General features: G+C 54.3%; 3 protein-coding genes across 5 annotated transcripts; 2 read left to right on the plus strand and 1 right to left on the minus strand.

The window, feature by feature from the left end:
* The first annotated feature begins 106 nt into the window (after window positions 1-106).
* IGBP1 (immunoglobulin binding protein 1) lies at window positions 107-4,568 on the plus strand. Of its 2 annotated transcripts, none has more exons than XM_015860201.2 (6): window positions 107-382; window positions 452-736; window positions 2,061-2,256; window positions 3,265-3,350; window positions 3,665-3,777; window positions 4,034-4,568. In XM_015860201.2, the coding sequence occupies exons 1-6, from the start codon at window positions 129-131 to the stop codon at window positions 4,180-4,182; spliced, it is 1,083 nt and encodes a 360-aa protein (XP_015715687.1). In that variant the 5' UTR covers window positions 107-128; the 3' UTR covers window positions 4,183-4,568. The 2 variants fall into 2 exon arrangements, with proteins under 2 accessions (XP_015715687.1, XP_015715686.1); XM_015860200.2 differs by having other exon boundaries at window positions 114-382; window positions 4,031-4,568.
* A 1,505-nt stretch (window positions 4,569-6,073) lies between these two features.
* On the plus strand, window positions 6,074-9,963 carry LOC107312638 (diacylglycerol O-acyltransferase 2-like). Of its 2 annotated transcripts, none has more exons than XM_015860259.1 (8): window positions 6,074-6,266; window positions 7,360-7,488; window positions 7,552-7,659; window positions 7,830-7,900; window positions 8,114-8,318; window positions 8,926-9,100; window positions 9,189-9,391; window positions 9,475-9,963. In XM_015860259.1, the coding sequence occupies exons 1-8, from the start codon at window positions 6,227-6,229 to the stop codon at window positions 9,627-9,629; spliced, it is 1,086 nt and encodes a 361-aa protein (XP_015715745.1). In that variant the 5' UTR covers window positions 6,074-6,226; the 3' UTR covers window positions 9,630-9,963. The 2 variants fall into 2 exon arrangements, with proteins under 2 accessions (XP_015715745.1, XP_015715746.1); XM_015860260.1 differs by having other exon boundaries at window positions 6,226-6,266; window positions 7,360-7,462.
* A 441-nt stretch (window positions 9,964-10,404) lies between these two features.
* On the minus strand, window positions 10,405-15,046 carry P2RY4 (pyrimidinergic receptor P2Y4). The gene is made up of 2 exons (XM_015860258.2): window positions 14,895-15,046; window positions 10,405-12,021 (listed from the first exon to the last, which is right to left on the minus strand). The coding sequence occupies exons 1-2, from the start codon at window positions 14,921-14,923 to the stop codon at window positions 10,887-10,889; spliced, it is 1,164 nt and encodes a 387-aa protein (XP_015715744.1). The 5' UTR covers window positions 14,924-15,046; the 3' UTR covers window positions 10,405-10,886.
* Between the last annotated feature and the right edge of the window lie 386 nt (window positions 15,047-15,432).

Raw genomic sequence — 15,432 nt, forward strand, 5'->3', positions numbered from 1 at the left:
GTGTTACTACAAAATACACCAGGCTGTGAATCAGGGGCAGGTGTTGCCACGTCTGGAGTGCACCAGATAGGCCCTCACCAAGATGGCGGCCCCACCAGCACCAACATGGCGGCTCCGCCCTCACCAAGATGGTGGAAGGGGCGTTGCCGCAGTTGCCGGAAGCGCACGGGCAGGTGGTTCCTCCCCGGCCCAGCATGGCGGAGGCGTCGGGCGAGGGCCCGCGGCTGCCGGAGCTGCTGGAGACGGGCTGGCGGCTGCTGGAGGAGGTGGAAGCCAGCACCGAGCCGTCCTCCGGGGCTCCGTCCGTGCAGGCCAAGGTGCGGCAGGGGCTGGGCGCGCTGCAGCGGGCGGCCGCCATGGTGGAAGAGCTGGAGCTGTTCAGGTGAGGCGGCGGGGCCGGGGTCGCGGGCGCAGCGCTGTGCGGGGCTGAGGCCGATGTGTCCCTTTGCAGCGAGAACGAGGAGCTGGAGGAGATCACCTCGGCCGACCTCAAGTACCTGCTGGTGCCCGCGCTGCTGGGCGCCATGACGTTGCGGCAGGTGGAGCCGAGCCGGCGGCGGGAGCACCTGGAGAGCGCCCGGCTGCACTTCTGCCGCTTCCTGGAGCTGTGCCGTTCGTACGGGCTGAGCGGCGCGAGGCCGCCCCCCGCCGCCCCCCGGGAGGACGACGAGGCCGGGAGCGCCGCCCAGCGCAGCCTGCTGGCCATGGCCTCCAACCGGCAGGCCAAGATCGAGAGGTCAGACCCACGGGCCTGGGGCTGGCTGGGCTTTGAGGGCTCTTCCAACACAGCCGTCGTGTGGTGCTGTTCGCAGCAGAGCCCTTCCAGTACGGGCTGCTCGGTGTGGGCGCTTGTGTGTGTGCAGCTCCTGCTGAGCTCCACCACAGCTGACCCCACTTGCAGCAGATGGGAGGTGGCTGCCCTAAGCCCTGCTGTGAGCAGGTTTGTGCTTGGCTTGCTTGAAGGATGAGACATTGCAATTACAACAGCAGAGGCTGCAGGGACAAAAGTTCCTGGAGGCCTGTGTCATCACATGGGCTCCAGAGCTGTCCTGTCCCAGTTGCCATTGTCAGTAGTTAACTAAAGGAAGTTTATCCTGCTGCAGACAAGCCAGAGAGGGGTGGTTTGCTTTACCTCCCTGCAGCTCAGGGTTGGGCAGGAAGGTGCTCAGCTTCTTAAAATGTGGTTTTGGGGGTTTTCTGTGGAGCATTTTATAGAACAGCTCATAGGCTCTGTGTCCTTTCAGCTCCCATAGGCTGCTAATCTTTGGTTCTTACTGTTTGTCCTTTAGTGATGCTGTAACTTAAGGATTTGCCCTGGAAGCGTGTTAGATAGGTAGTCCCCTCCCTGCCCCCTGCTTCTCTTAAATAGACCAAGACAATCCATAAAGCCAAAAGTATAGTAAAAAGCTCATCTGCAGGCATGTAACCATCTGAGATAGAAATTGGTAATGTGCTCAGTTGTCCTTTTAACCTCTTATGAAGAATGGTAAAAATCCATTGCAGCGTCCAATTTGGAGTTGAGAGTAGGGCAGAATGGGGAAGGTGGGTGGAGAAGGTCTGGATGCTGCAGGAATGCAGGTATGGTCATGCATTTTCAAAACCTTTGTAAGCACGGTGGAATTCTTCTGGTTTCTGTAGTTTGCATTTATCAAGGACTTCTGTTGTCAGTCACACTGAAGTGGGTTTACATCCTCATGCTCGGTGTTCTGCCTCTAACTTGTGCTTCTTTAGAGGTCATCAGGAAACAACAGCTGGTACGATCTGCTGCTGCGCTCCTGCAAGTCGTTGCTTTAGCTCTTTGAGGCTGTTAGTCCGTTGTTATATGAGTGGGTCCTACTCTCAGTACTATATGGGGTTCTTTATGAATAGCTGGGATTTGTTTATCCTAATGAGCAGTGATCAGCAACTGGCCCTTCTGTGAAAAGCAGTTTGTTTGGGACAGGAGTTAGCTCTCTAAATGTTATTCAAGTTCAAGAAATAGTTTATTTTGGAAGACACAGTGGGCTGTGCTGGAGGAAGTTTATTGAAATGAACTAATTATTCATTTCTCTTTGAGCCAGATATAAGCAGAAAAAAGAACTGGAGAACAAGTTGGCCTCTTTGAGAACCTTTGTGGAGAGTGGGCAGGCAGATGAGGAGCAAGTACGGGAGCTGTATCTACTGCAGGCCCAGAAATGGATCAACATCAGCTTTGAGGAAATAGAAAGCATTGACCAGGAAATGGTCATCTTGAAGAGCAGAGATGTAATGAAACAGGTATAAAATCTCTCTTGATCTGCAGGTCCTGCAAACTCTGTGTAGTTAGATCTCATGATAAAATCTGTTGTGAGTAAATGAACCTTGGAGGAATTCATCAGAGTTTCCTAAGTTTTGGATTGCAGATTCAAGTCTTAGCTCATGCACAACATTAATGGATGGGGCTTGGTTTAATTCTGAATGGCCAGTGGGCTGATTTTTGCATTAGTGCCTGTCTGGTGCTGCCACATATCCTAGACAGTCATGGCTCGTTAAATGCTGGAGCACTGAATATCAGAGCATAGCTGGTCTGCACACAGAGGCTTTTTTCCACTTGGCTGGGTTGTGTCAGACCTTTAAAAAAATAAATACATTTTTTTAATTAAAACAAGGCCTTCCTGGCTTTTATTTTATTTGAGGACTGCCCTTCTGAGCTTACAGAGAATCCTGATGTTAGAGTACAACGTGTCCATTCCATGTGAGGAAAGCTGCTTAGGGACCTGCAAGTCGTGTGTACAACAGTTTTTCTGCACTTCATGCTACTCACCTCAAATGTCTGTCTAGAATTAAAGAATCATAACGTGCTTAAGTGTACCATAGTCTAGCTTTGTTGGTACAGCTGGTTTGTGCAATTCTTTATTGCAGAGCTCTGCTGTTTTGTAGTGCCCTGGGTGATATCTTCGTGAATGATGAGCTTGATTTGCTTCATAATGTACTGTGTTTGATCCATGGAAAAAATAAGCTATATTTCATGCTTTGATCTGAGCTGATCTGGTTTAGCTCTATTGACTTTCTGCTTTGATCAGAATGAGTATAACAAAGGCACAAAGAGAAGTGATTTGTGGAAGCTCACAGATGGAGTTCATGTTTTAAACTGGATTAAGGGCTGAATTGTCCAACTTGGGATGTTGCACTGACAGCAGAGGCATTTCTTTTCTACAAGACCCTTAGTAACTTGCTTGGGGTGGGAGGCAAGGAAGAGCACTCCTATCTACATGATTGTTTTCTGACTCTTGTTTGCCATTTCAGTCTTCAGCACCACCACACAGTCCTTCTCGACAAGTCAGGACTCCATTGAAACCTTTCATTCTTACCCGGGATGCAGTTCAGGCTAAGTATGTTGGTTTTTGACTATTTAAACACAGTGTGATGTGGTGCTGTGCTTTCACAGTGAGTCTAAGATACTTCTTTAAATACAGAGAAGCAGTTGTTGTCTTCAGGCAGCATGTCACATCAGGATTGCATGTGTTATACATCTGGGTTGAGGGATGGGGAAACTTCTGATGCATTTCTTCCACTTTCTCTAATTTCTTCTGTTGTTGGCATATTTCAGTATCTCAACTATCAATACCAGTTGGGGTACAGAGTAGTTCCATGCATTCCATTCAGTCACTGAGAACATTCCTTGACCGTCTCTCTCTTCCTGTAGAGTGTTTGGTGCTGGATATCCTGGCCTGCCAACTATGACTGTAAATGATTGGTATGATCAGAAGAGAAGGGAAGAAGCAGCGCTTGGTCAGAGTGCACCTCAGAGGCCACCAGGTGAGGCAGAAAAGAGCAAAAATGGGAATGGAGAATTTGGTAACTCTCTTGAGGCGGAGGGTGAACAGGAATGTATTCAGGGTGTAAATCACCCTCTAGCTTTCTCCACTAGGTTTGAGAATAAATGGGTTGCTAAAGCTGTTCTGTGGCAATTCCTGCTTTCTGTCCAGGCTGATTCCTGCAGGGGAGTTGTGAGATTGAGTGGTAAAATTCCAGTGTTGTGCTGTGCCTCACTCTTGTTCTTGGCCTTTAGCAGCAGACACAAATGATGAAGAGCTGCAGAAGGAGCAGCAGGAGAAAATAAAGGAGGAGGATGATGAGGAAGCTCTTCAAAAAGCTCGGGACTGGGATGACTGGAAAGATACACACCCAAGAGGCTATGGCAACCGGCAGAACATGGGCTGATGCTCCAGCAGCAAGGAGAACAGGGCCTGGAAATCCTGTAAGAGCTGCCTATGTCTCGCAGATGTAAGAATACACTGTACATATGCCGAGGTATCTTTGACTTCTCTGGGAGTCACTGGAGTCAGAGGAGTAAACGTGACAATTTGCTTTGGTTTACATGAAATGTCAGGCTGAGTGTACCTGTCCTGTGCAGTGACACCACAGGGTGGCTCCTGACAGCGGGCACTGCACGATGGATCAGGCTGCCTCTGCCCTCCCAGTCAGAGGAAGTCCTTGGAAGAAAAGATACCTGAGTTTGGAAACCGCTCTTTGTACTGTTGGTGGATGTATTTATTTTTTTCCCCTCTATATTTTAAACAAAATAAAATCTCTTGTGTTGCCTAGTTCTCCCTGTGAAAATTTCTTGCTTTTCATCCTGGTCTCTTCCAGAGCATGTGTGTCAGCAGCAAAGGAAGTCAGAGGTGGGAACCATCCGCTGGACAGTTATTTTGGCCAGGGGTACTGTTGGCCCTTTCCACTGTCTCATCACTCCGTTCCTCCCCAGGTGGGCAGGCTGATGTGTAGGTATTTTGTGTTAAGTAGATCAGGTGTTCCCAGGGCAGTGTGTTGAAGTGCTGATAGTACACATAGTACAACTGCCTTTATATGAACATTTGTCCTTTTGCCTAGTGTAATGTGGAGTCTGTGCAGCTGTAGTATACATATATATATATATGTATAGTGTGTGCAGTCAGGACCCCCTAATGGAGTGTTTTAAAGGCCAATGCTGGGACAAAGCAGTACTGTATTCAAAGGAGTAGTGTACTGGTGGTCAGCGTGCTCTGAAATCTGCTTACAGAATAGCTCTGAAGGATCTGGATTTCTCTAAAGCTATTGGGAGCTCTGGCCTTACCAGCTGTGTGCCAGCAGCTGCCATCAAGGTTAAAAATGCAAAGTATGCTGCAAATGTCAGGATTAAACTCCCCCCCCCCCCAGCCCAACTAAGCATCATTGCTGCTGCTGTGGTAGCATGTTTCCCAGAGCAGTTTCAGACTTTCCTTTTGCCTCGGCAGGGGTTTCAGTAGCAGGCTGCTCCCTCACTTTTAGAAACAATAGGATTTGAGAAGGATTCAGCTCTTCTTTTGTTCTTATGAGCACGATTCATGCACACCTGAGCAGCTATCTGGGCTGCGTGATGGCTTAGATATAGCAATCTCTGCTTCTCTTGGCAGTGTATGCTGTGAGGCTGCGTGTAGTCTGCAATAGTTCCAGTTTCCTCTTTTTCCAGATGTTGTTTCTGTGATTTACAGAACAGATAATGGATTTCTGTGGGTTCTGTACCTTTCAAAGCTTGTTTTTTTCATTCCCTCTTCAACAATGCGTGCAATCTTGAGTATGAATGAACTCCTTTCCTGTGCTGCTGTCAGCCTGCTGCCCCTGGCAAGTCCTTCTGGAAAGACATGACTCCATTGGATGAGGTCCTGCAGGTTTTCTGTCCCTTTCACAGCTGGCCTGAAGCCCACTCTCTGGGCTGCTTCCATGCTGCTTTTGTTTCCTCCTTTCTTGGTGTGTTTGGAAGAGAACCTTTCCCATATTCATTTTGTTAAGTTACACCCAGTCTTTCCAGTCTTCCTTCAGCAAGCCAGGACCAGCATGAAGGCTTCTTCCAGTGGGAGAAGTTTGGGTGCCAGGCACCACCCTGGCCATCCTCCTGGTTTGTTGAGGAGGGGATCACGAGTCTGTGGCTGCATCCACCCCACCAAGCATCAGGGTGATATTTTCAGGCTGCTCTCCAAGGGATCACACCGGCAGAGCAGGACAGTGGGCTGTGAATACCCACAGTGCCATTCCTGGGTGGCAACAGCTGCCAGTGCTGACAAGGAGGAGTTGTTACTCAGTGTGACTTATCACAAGGAGCTCCAGCACCCATCCTGGCCCTGCTCCTCTCTGTGCGTCCCCCTCACATCGGCCAGGGCGGTCACTGAGCGATCAATCGCCGCCCAGGATTTCCAAACCTGCCTTTTAACCCGCTGAGCCAAGCTCCAGAGCAGAGCTCCCTGCCACCATGAAGACAATCATTGCAGCCTGTTCCCAAAATCTGAGTGGTAAGGAACATCCGAATGTTTGAATGGTTCCTAACTCTCCGGCGCTGTATGGGCTCGGGCAATTAGTGTTTGCTGTCACTATTGTCTGTTTGCTTTAAGACTGCTCAGGGGAAAGGGAGGTGTTGGGAGCGATTTGGGGTTAGCGGCACCAGAGGAAAACATAAAGTTGCTCAACAGGAATGGGATTTCTTAAGTTAATGCTGACCAGGCGTTAGGAAACGCTCCTCCTGTGAGATGCTGCAAAGTGATGCCAATTCTGCTCTCATCTCCATGCTGCCTGGAGCTGCAGGGGCTGAGCTCCTCAGGGGAGGCTCCCACCACCCGACTGGGGAGCAGCGTGGGCACAGCACTGGGCATCGCCCATCGCTCTGCTGATGGTTTTCATTGTGAAGTCTGGAAACCAACAGAGTGCTCAAGGGGCTGTAAAAAGAGCTAAAAAAAGCAACTTAGGGGTAGGCGCAGATGGGCTGTGTGTCTCCGCTGGAAAAGTCAGCAGGCATTGGGAAAGCTGAGAGCCACGGGGCTGGATGATTTCTGGGAATGTGGCAGAGCTCGGGGGGTGCTTGGAGTAGGGACAGCACTGAGGGGGAAGGGGGCAGAATCCTTCTGCCAGGGTGGTTCCAGCACTGTTCTTCCCAATTGTGCTGTTCCTGGTTTAGATTGAGGTGGGAAGAGCTGAGCTCCCCCCCTGGACTGCTGCTGGTCCTCAATGGGAGCAGCTCCATCCCCTCTCCCCTGCACATCTCTCTCACTGCAGATTTCAGGTTGTTTTCACAGGCCCTGCTGGGTCTCAGACCTTTGGCCGATGGCTCAGGCCCATTTTGGGGAGGAGGGATGGGGCTACGTGTGGAGTTTGGATCCTGGCACTGTCTGGAATGGTTAATGGTTCACCAGATCCAGCAGTGAGGAGCGAGAACAGACTGTCCCTTCAGGGACAATGGGGACAGCCATCCCTACCGCTGTCCTTGGCACTGCCAGGGGGCAGACATCGAGCATCCTCAGCCTATCCAACCCTGTTGGCATCAGCCAAACAGGGCTACTCCTAGCATTGATGGATGGGAATGCTGAGCCCACCATGTCTGTGTCCTTGCAGGCAGCCGTGCCAGCCTCCATGCTGCCCTGCGCACGATGCTGGCTGTGCCATGGCCCTCACAGCGGGATGTCCGTGCCTGGCTGCAGCTCCTCGCCGTGCTCCAGTGGGTGCTCAGCTTCCTGCTGCTGGGTGAGTGGAGTTTTGGGGGCTGTAGGGCCGGGCGTGCGCTCACTCACCCACCCCATCCCACAGGCCCTGTCACCCTGGTGCTGCTCATCTACCTGGTGTTTACCCGCTTCTGGCCCATCTCCGCTCTCTACCTGGCCTGGGTCATCTTTGATTGGGACACACCAGAGAAAGGTACAATGGGATGGGATGGAATGAGGCATCCTATGGGCACTCCGTTTCTCTGGGTCTGCCCAAGACAATGCCACATCTTCCTCCTTCTACGTACAAATGGCAGCAAGAAGGATGCAGCCCTCTGTGTGTTGGGATGGGCTCTCCTCACCCCATTCCTGTCCCATTTGCAGGTGGCAGGAGACTGGCATGCCTGAGGAGATGGTCCGTGTGGAGGCATTTTCGGGACTATTTCCCTGTGAAGGTGTGGGGCAGGGTATGGGGTGGGGGTGATCATACAAATAGCTGTGGCACCATCTCAAAGGATCTGCTGGGCTCTCCAGGCAGTTCCCCTTGCTATGAGCCAGGCGGGAGCAATGCTGTTATTCTGGGTGTTCCCAAGCCCTGCCTGCAGCACACACTGCTACCACAGAGCACTGTCAGTCCCCTCTGTGCCCACAGCCCTCTGTCCCTGCAGTTGGTGAAGACACATGACCTGTCCCCCAGCCACAATTACATCATTGGTTCCCACCCCCACGGCATCCTCTGTGTCGGCGCCTTCTGCAACTTCATCACCGGCTCCACTGGCTTCTCCGAGTTGTTCCCAGGCATCCGGCCCTTCCTCACCACGCTGGCTGGCAACTTCCGCCTGCCCCTCTTCAGGGAGTACCTTATGAGTGGAGGTCAGTGGGGTGGTGGTCCGGGTGGGGGGCCAGTGCCTGCATCCTTGCTCCCAGCCATGGCCTCTGGTCCCTGGCTGTGCCCAGTGGCTGTGCTCCCAGGGAGCACTGAGTCTGCCTGCACCCTTTGCACACCTTGTTTGCATCATGCACGCAACTTTTTCACAGTATTTACACCTCCTGCACATCTAGGTTGCATTCTGATTGCACCTGTGTGCATCCTGTGCTTACCTCCTCTTGTGTTGTTTGCACCATCTGCCCACCTCACTTACATCCTGCTCACATCCTGATCTGTGCTGTTTGCACCTTGTGCACACCCTGCCTGCACCCTGCGCACACCTGTGTGCACCTTGCTTGCATGCTCTGCACGCCCTGCTTGCACCCGTGCCCAGATTTTTGCACTCATTTGACCCCCTGCACATCTCGCTTGCACCCTGTGCACACCCTTTTTGCACTGTCTGAGCTCCTGCGCTCTATATGCACCTTGCTCACGTCTCATTTACAGCCCCGCTGTCCCCCCTGCTCTATCCCCCCCAGACACAGTTCCTAGTGGGGTCCTTTGCACGGTTCCCCCCCCAGCTCCCTACAGACTGTGCTGCTCCTGCCATAGGCCTGTGCCCGGTGACACGCCGTGCCATCAGCCATGTGCTCTCCAAGAACGGCACTGGCAACGCTGTGGCCATCGTCATCGGTGGGGCAGCTGAGTCGCTCTCCTGCAGCCCTGGTGTCACCACACTCATCCTGAAGAACCGTAAGGGCTTTGTCCGCATGGCCCTGCAGCACGGGTGAGTGTGGGAGCACCAGGAGGGCACCGGGTGAGGGGTATAGGGGGTCCCAGCACACCCCCTCAATGCCAACGTGTGCCCTCTGCAGCGCCTTCCTTGTGCCCTCCTTCTCCTTTGGAGAGAACGATCTGTTCCGCCAGGTGGTGTTTGAGGAGGGCAGCTGGATGCGGGCTGTGCAGCAGCGCTTCCAGAAGATGATGGGTTTTGCTCCCTGTGTCTTCTATGGCCGTGGCCTCACCTCGGTGCACTCTCGGGGCTTCCTGCCCTACGCCCGGCCCATCACCACTGTGGGTGAGCGGCTACAAGGGATCTGTGGGGAGGAGGAAGGTGTCCTTATGATGCTGGGTTGATGGTGATGGGTTCCCTTCCTGCAGTTGGGGAGCCAGTGACGGTGCCCAAGATCGAGGAGCCAAGCAACGAGGTGGTGGATCTGTACCACGGCATGTACGTGCGCTCCCTGCTTAAGCTCTTCAATGACAACAAGACCAAGTATGGGCTGTCAGAAGGGGATGAGCTGCGCATCGTGTGAGTGCTGTGGCTATGAGGATGTGTGGCTGATGAGGCCCTGCTGCTCCCCCTCCTCCTCTTCCTCCCGTGGCACCCAATGGCTGGCGGAGGCCCCAGAGGTGCCGCCCCTAGGACTGCAGTGATGGGCACAGTCCCATACAGTGACTGTGAGCAGAGGGAGGGCGTGGGGTGTCATGAGGAAGAGGAGGGAGGTCATAGGTTTGCTTCTCCATGGCTGGGCTGGGAAGGTGTTCCCCCTTGTAACAAGGGGAGGGATGCTCAGGCATGGGAACCAGTCACAGTGGCCTCGATGTGGTTGCTGGGTGATATCTCTCATACAAATTTCCAACCCTTCACCGTGTCCTGAGTGTGCTTTGCAGTGCCAGATCTGCTCCACAGCATGGGGATTTGGGGGTGGGGTTTGGTGGCACTGGGGTGCTCTGGGATCTCATTCCCCAGGCATGGGCTGGGAGTGCACTGAGGGGCACGGACAGCCCCATTTAGCCCCATCCCATTGTGGGCTGGCATGGGATGCAACTGATAAGCATCTCCAGGCTGCCCGTCTTTACGCAGATCCTCAGTTAAACATAACTCTGGGTAAACATTTGGAGAGCAAACACCCATAAAGTCAGATTCTCCTGCAGGCCTTCACCACCCATCTCTTGTCATCCTGGTGTCACCTCTCAGACCATGGCCCCAGTCTGGCCCCACATTTTGCCATAGTATGAAGGGGCCACACTGCTGTCCCCTCACCACATGTATATAATCCCTCTTTCTTCTGATACAGGGAGGATCAGTTTGGCATGTGGAGAATGGGAAGGTGATTTATTGAGGTCCATAAGCAATACAGCCCCTCACCGCCTCCCCCAGGATGATGCTTTGGAGGGCATCTCTGAAATGTGGCTCCATGCCCATCCCCCAAGTGTCCCCACCCTGAGGACAGTGCAGGGCATTGCAGCAGGAGGCTGAGCCCTCAGTGCTGGCAGCACTGGACTGAGTGGCAGTCTCAGTAGAGGCCCTGGCCAGGACCACAACCAGCATTCCTGCTATCCCCACGTGTCACCACCTACTGACACGAGGATGCTCCTCCACTGTCCCTAACATCAGATCGTTCACTGTACTCTGGTCAAGCACTCTGTGCATGCCTGAGGAGGGACAAATGTCTTGTCATAGTGACCAGGGATGCACCCCATGGCCGCCTGCCCTCAGATCCACGGTCAATGCTTCAGACAGGTTTGTGGAACCAGGGATTCCGTGCTGTGTCATACATTTTTGCTTCTCATTGCCCACCTCTGTTCCACCCTGTCCCTCGACTCTCGCTGTTGCAGCAGCTGCCAACCATGCTGCTGTCCACAGAGGGGGACACCAGGGTCAGCAGGGAAGTGGGCACAGGCCGGGGCCGCTGGGCTGCCCCCCGGCGCAGCCGTCCCCGGTACTTGTCCCCAGCCATAAAGTACAGGATGGGGTCCAGACAGCTGTTGATGCTGGCCAAGGGCCGCGTGATCTTGTAGGTGAAGTTGATGATGTTGAGGGTCTGACAGTCAGCTTGGAAGTAGCGAGAGGTGTAGTAGAGGGTCCGAGTGATGTGGAAGGGCACAAAGCAAATGGCAAAGACAGTGAGCACGATGATGATCATCTTGATGGAGCGCTTCTTGTAGGAGGGCATACGAGGGCCAGGGCTGGGGAAGCTGGGCTTGCAGAGCCTCTTGGCCATCAGGCAGTAGCACACAACAATCACCAGGAAGGGAATACCGAAGAGGAGGGCCATGACAGAGGAGCTGTAGTGCACGTAATGGTCAAACTCCTCGGGCTTGGTGGTGTCATGGCACAGAGTACTGTTGTCCTTGGAGCTGGTGGTGACAAAGATGAGGTTGGGGATGAGGCAGATGGTGACAACCAGCCAGACGCCAACGCAGATGAGTCGTGCATGTTTGGTCTTCACCCACTTGAGGGAGCGGATGGGGTGGCAGATGCCCAGGTAGCGGTGGATGCTGATGCAGGTGAGGAAGAGGATGCTGCTGTAGAGGTTGGTGTAGAACAGGAAGCGCACGATCTTGCAGAACGCTTTCCCGAAGGGCCAGTTGTTGCGGTCAGCATAGTAATACACCAGGAGGGGGAGGGAGAAGACATAGAGCGTGTCCGATATGGCCAGGTTGAACATGTACGTGGTGGTGGCGTTCCAGGGCCTCATCCTGGAGACAAAAATCCACATGGCCCAGGAGTTGAGGGGCAGACCCACCACAAAGACGATGCCGTAGGAGATGGGCAGCAGGATGAACTTGAACTCCTCGTTGAAGACACACTTTGCCTCTGCCGCAGCAGTTGTATTCCCTCCCAGCCAGGGGGTTGGCGTCGGCGTCCACGGGGCAAGTGAGAACATCCTCACCGGAGCGTCCATGTTCTCCCAGCCAGAGCTGCGGGAGCAGTTAATAAAAACACATTAGCTGTTGATCCTGACCATTGTCAGGCACAAAGCGGGGCAGGCGGCCAAAGATGCAAGATTTTTTCCCCCCCCTCCAGGAGCTCCGGCCACTTTGATGCTTCTCTGTTTTTTCTCAGCTCTTGGGTTTAGTCTTGACATGTCCTCCCCTCCAGAGCCCTCCCAGTGACACCCGCGGATTGTGGCTCGGAGCAGCGTGCCGTGACACCGCGTGGAGCCGGGCAGGGTGCCCAGGGCCAGCCAGCAGACCCGCGGCGTAGCGAACAATGAAACCTTGATCAGCAACAGCAGCCCCCGTGTGGTGCCAGCGCAGCCTCTTGGAAGCCGGCTCAGCCTAATTGGCACCACCGTGACAATGCCGCTGGTCCCAGAGGGATCCTCCCCAGAAGAAAGGCAGGAGGAGAAGAAAGGATTGTCTGGAGGGGTACGATGGCCCTGAGAAATCCTCGGGGGGCTGTTGGAGGAGCCTTTGGGAGAGCATTCCTGGGAGCGAGGGGCCTCCAGCTGCCAACTCTCCTCCCCAGGAGAGCAATGAGTTCATCTGCACAGAGAGGAACTGTTCCCATGCCAAGCCCCAGCCCGACACAGCGCGAGTTAGAAGCCATCAGGACATTTCCCTCTTTGCGCATTGTTCAGATCAAAGACCAGGATTCTCATCATCCCAGCAAATTGGTCCCCGGGGGTGAAAAGTGAGGGCAAGCTGTAAAACGGCTGCACTCGCCTCTGGAGATGTCTAAAGTTCAGTGCCCGCTGCTCCAACAGACATGGGGCAGCTTCCCTGGAGCTGCCCTGAGCAGGGGGTGGCTGTGCTAAAAGCCCCTCAATCACTGTGGACTGCTGGCAGTGGGGAGGGCTCACAGAAGGCAGTGCTGGTCCCAGGGGGTGGTGGCACTGGGATGGAGTAGAGCTCAGCTCAGGGAGGTGCTGCAGGATGCTGGTTCAGGAAAGATGAGCAGAAAGCTGTTCCCCTCCTCCTTCCTGTTCCCCCCACCCCCTTTATCGCTTTCCTTTGCAGTGAGCACAGCTGGCAGGGATCTCCCCAGGGTGCATCCGTGGCTCTGTTAAGTCATCGTCCAACAGAGACACCCCACTGTTTGCAGAGATGATCATAAACTAACAAAGGGCACCAGGACCACCCCCTGCTCAGCACACAGCCCAGCAATTTGTTTGAGTTCTGGGCTGAGTGCAGCTTTGGGCCCGAACCCACCACCCCTTTCTGCTGTGGACAGCTTAATGACAGGATGAGTTCAGAGAGCAAGAGGCAGGCCCTGATCAAACATTAACAGCAGGACCTCGCTCTGCTATCCTTGTAGGGACTGGGAATACCAATGGGGGCAGCAGGATCCAGAGGGTCCGTTCTCCTCTCCCACCCTCTGAGGATGGCAGAGGGCAGAGCAGCACAGCACAAAGCCGTATAAGAGCAGTGCTGCTGCAGGTTGAGGCCACCACAGCTGATCTCTGCGAAGCTGCCAACAAATGAAGATGATCTGAATAATCTCATTTAAAAAAATATGACACCTGATGGAAGAAATGCACAAAGAAAATGCGGTGCCAGCTGGCTCAGTGCAGAGGGCAGGTGATAAGACAGGTGAAGCCTGAGGCCGGCTGCATGCAGCAGCTGATTTGGCTGCTCCTGAGCAAGCTGCCTTCAGGAAAACCACTGACAAACAGAAACGCAAAAGAAGATGGCATCTGACAATCTTGATCTCAGCAGTCGAGGTTTCCTACTTCCTCATCTTAGTCACAATCAAAGGCAGTGGTTTAAAGGGCTCTGATTTACGCCCATCCACCCTGAGGACACGTCACTGCTGTTCTTGTTCCTCGAGCACAGCTCCAGTGAGGCTCTTCCAGCCATTGCTTTCTCTGTGCACTTTTCTGGAGGGACTACCTGCAACGGTGAGGATCTGAACCTCTGTCTGGGGGAAGTGATGTTCAGTCCTGCCTGCCTGTTTTGTGGATGCACAGGGCTGTGGTGTGGGAATGAAGCTTTCCCATTGCTGGAGGTGCAGCTGGTGGCACACAGGGAGGATGGCCAGAGACAGAAAGAGGGCTGGGGGCAACCTCAGGGCACATATCTGGAACGTGTGCTGCTCTTTGGAGATGGGACATGGAACAAACCGCAGAGGGGAACTACAGAGGGGTGGGTGAGCCAAAGGGGCTCAGGGAAAACGCAGGGCTTTTCTTCTCTCTTAAGCCCTTGAAATTTGCAAAACAAGGAGAAATTGTGCCAAACATCCTGCAGAAGGACCCTTGTCCCTAATCACCACGTGGTGAGCCCAGCCAAAGCCCTGGCACCAGGGGAGCGTGACCTGATTTCTCTGAGTTCCCTTTCAGCTTGCCAGAGCTGTGTCCTCCCTGGGGCTGGCAGTGGTGCTGGGGCTGTGCAATACCCCACTGCAGCCCACCTGTACCCATGTGCCCTCAGGTCTCAGTAGGATGAAGGTGACAGCTTTTTCACCCTCAAGGGGGCTGCTCCAGCTCTTCCAACTCACCAGGTTTGCAGCACCAAGCAGAGCTGCAGCAGCCCCAGGGCCAGCTTTGTCTTCAAAGAAGATGGCATTTGGGGGGGTGAAGAGGAAGATGAAAGAGAAGAGGTGGCTGCCCTATGACATACAAAGGTTTTTGGTGATAGAGGATCACAGTGGTGTGATTGGAAGAGGATATTTAGGGATGGGCTGACGCCTCCCCCCCTGCCCTCCCCCAAATCCTGCATCCCCAGGATGTCACTGCCATTTCTCTCAGCACCAAAGCAGCATGTCCAGAACTCCCAAGCCTGGCTAGGTTTGTATAGGCACCGCTGCAGTGGGACCATCCCAGCTGCTGCCCTTCCCAAGATCCCCACCTTACCTGCGCTCCAAGGATGGGGTGACTCTCATCTGCGAGGCACCCCCAGGGATCACCTGTTCCCCATAGGGCCCAGAGCCATGCCGCTGTGCCGGGCCGGGCCGTGTCGTGCTCGCTCGTGCTCTCCCACGCTGGGAGCAAAGTGCCTGGGAGAGGCAGGGCTGGAGGTGGGCGGAGGCGGGGGCAGGAACCCGCGGTTCACTACCCGCTGTGCCAGCGTCCCTGCCTGCCCCGCGGGGCTGCTGCGGGGCTTAGCACTGCTGCGTTTAGCACTGCTGCGCTCCCGTCCTGTCCTGCCCCTCGCCCATGCAGCCCTTGCACTGGATGCAGCCCCCAAGAGGTGAGGTGTGTGTGCTTCCCCCTTGGTTACTGGGGACCTCAGCCCTACACCTACAGCGACCGTGGTCTGTCACTCACGGGGACCACGTCCCATTTGTCCGTGGGGACCATGTGCTCTCACCCACTGGGATCACGGCGCCTTGCTGATGGGAACCAGCCGCAACCCTTCTCCCGTGGGGACCACGCACCCTCAGCCCTGCGG

Source organism: Coturnix japonica, chromosome 4, assembly GCF_001577835.2.
Source record: "Coturnix japonica isolate 7356 chromosome 4, Coturnix japonica 2.1, whole genome shotgun sequence".
NCBI lineage: Eukaryota > Metazoa > Chordata > Aves > Galliformes > Phasianidae > Coturnix > Coturnix japonica.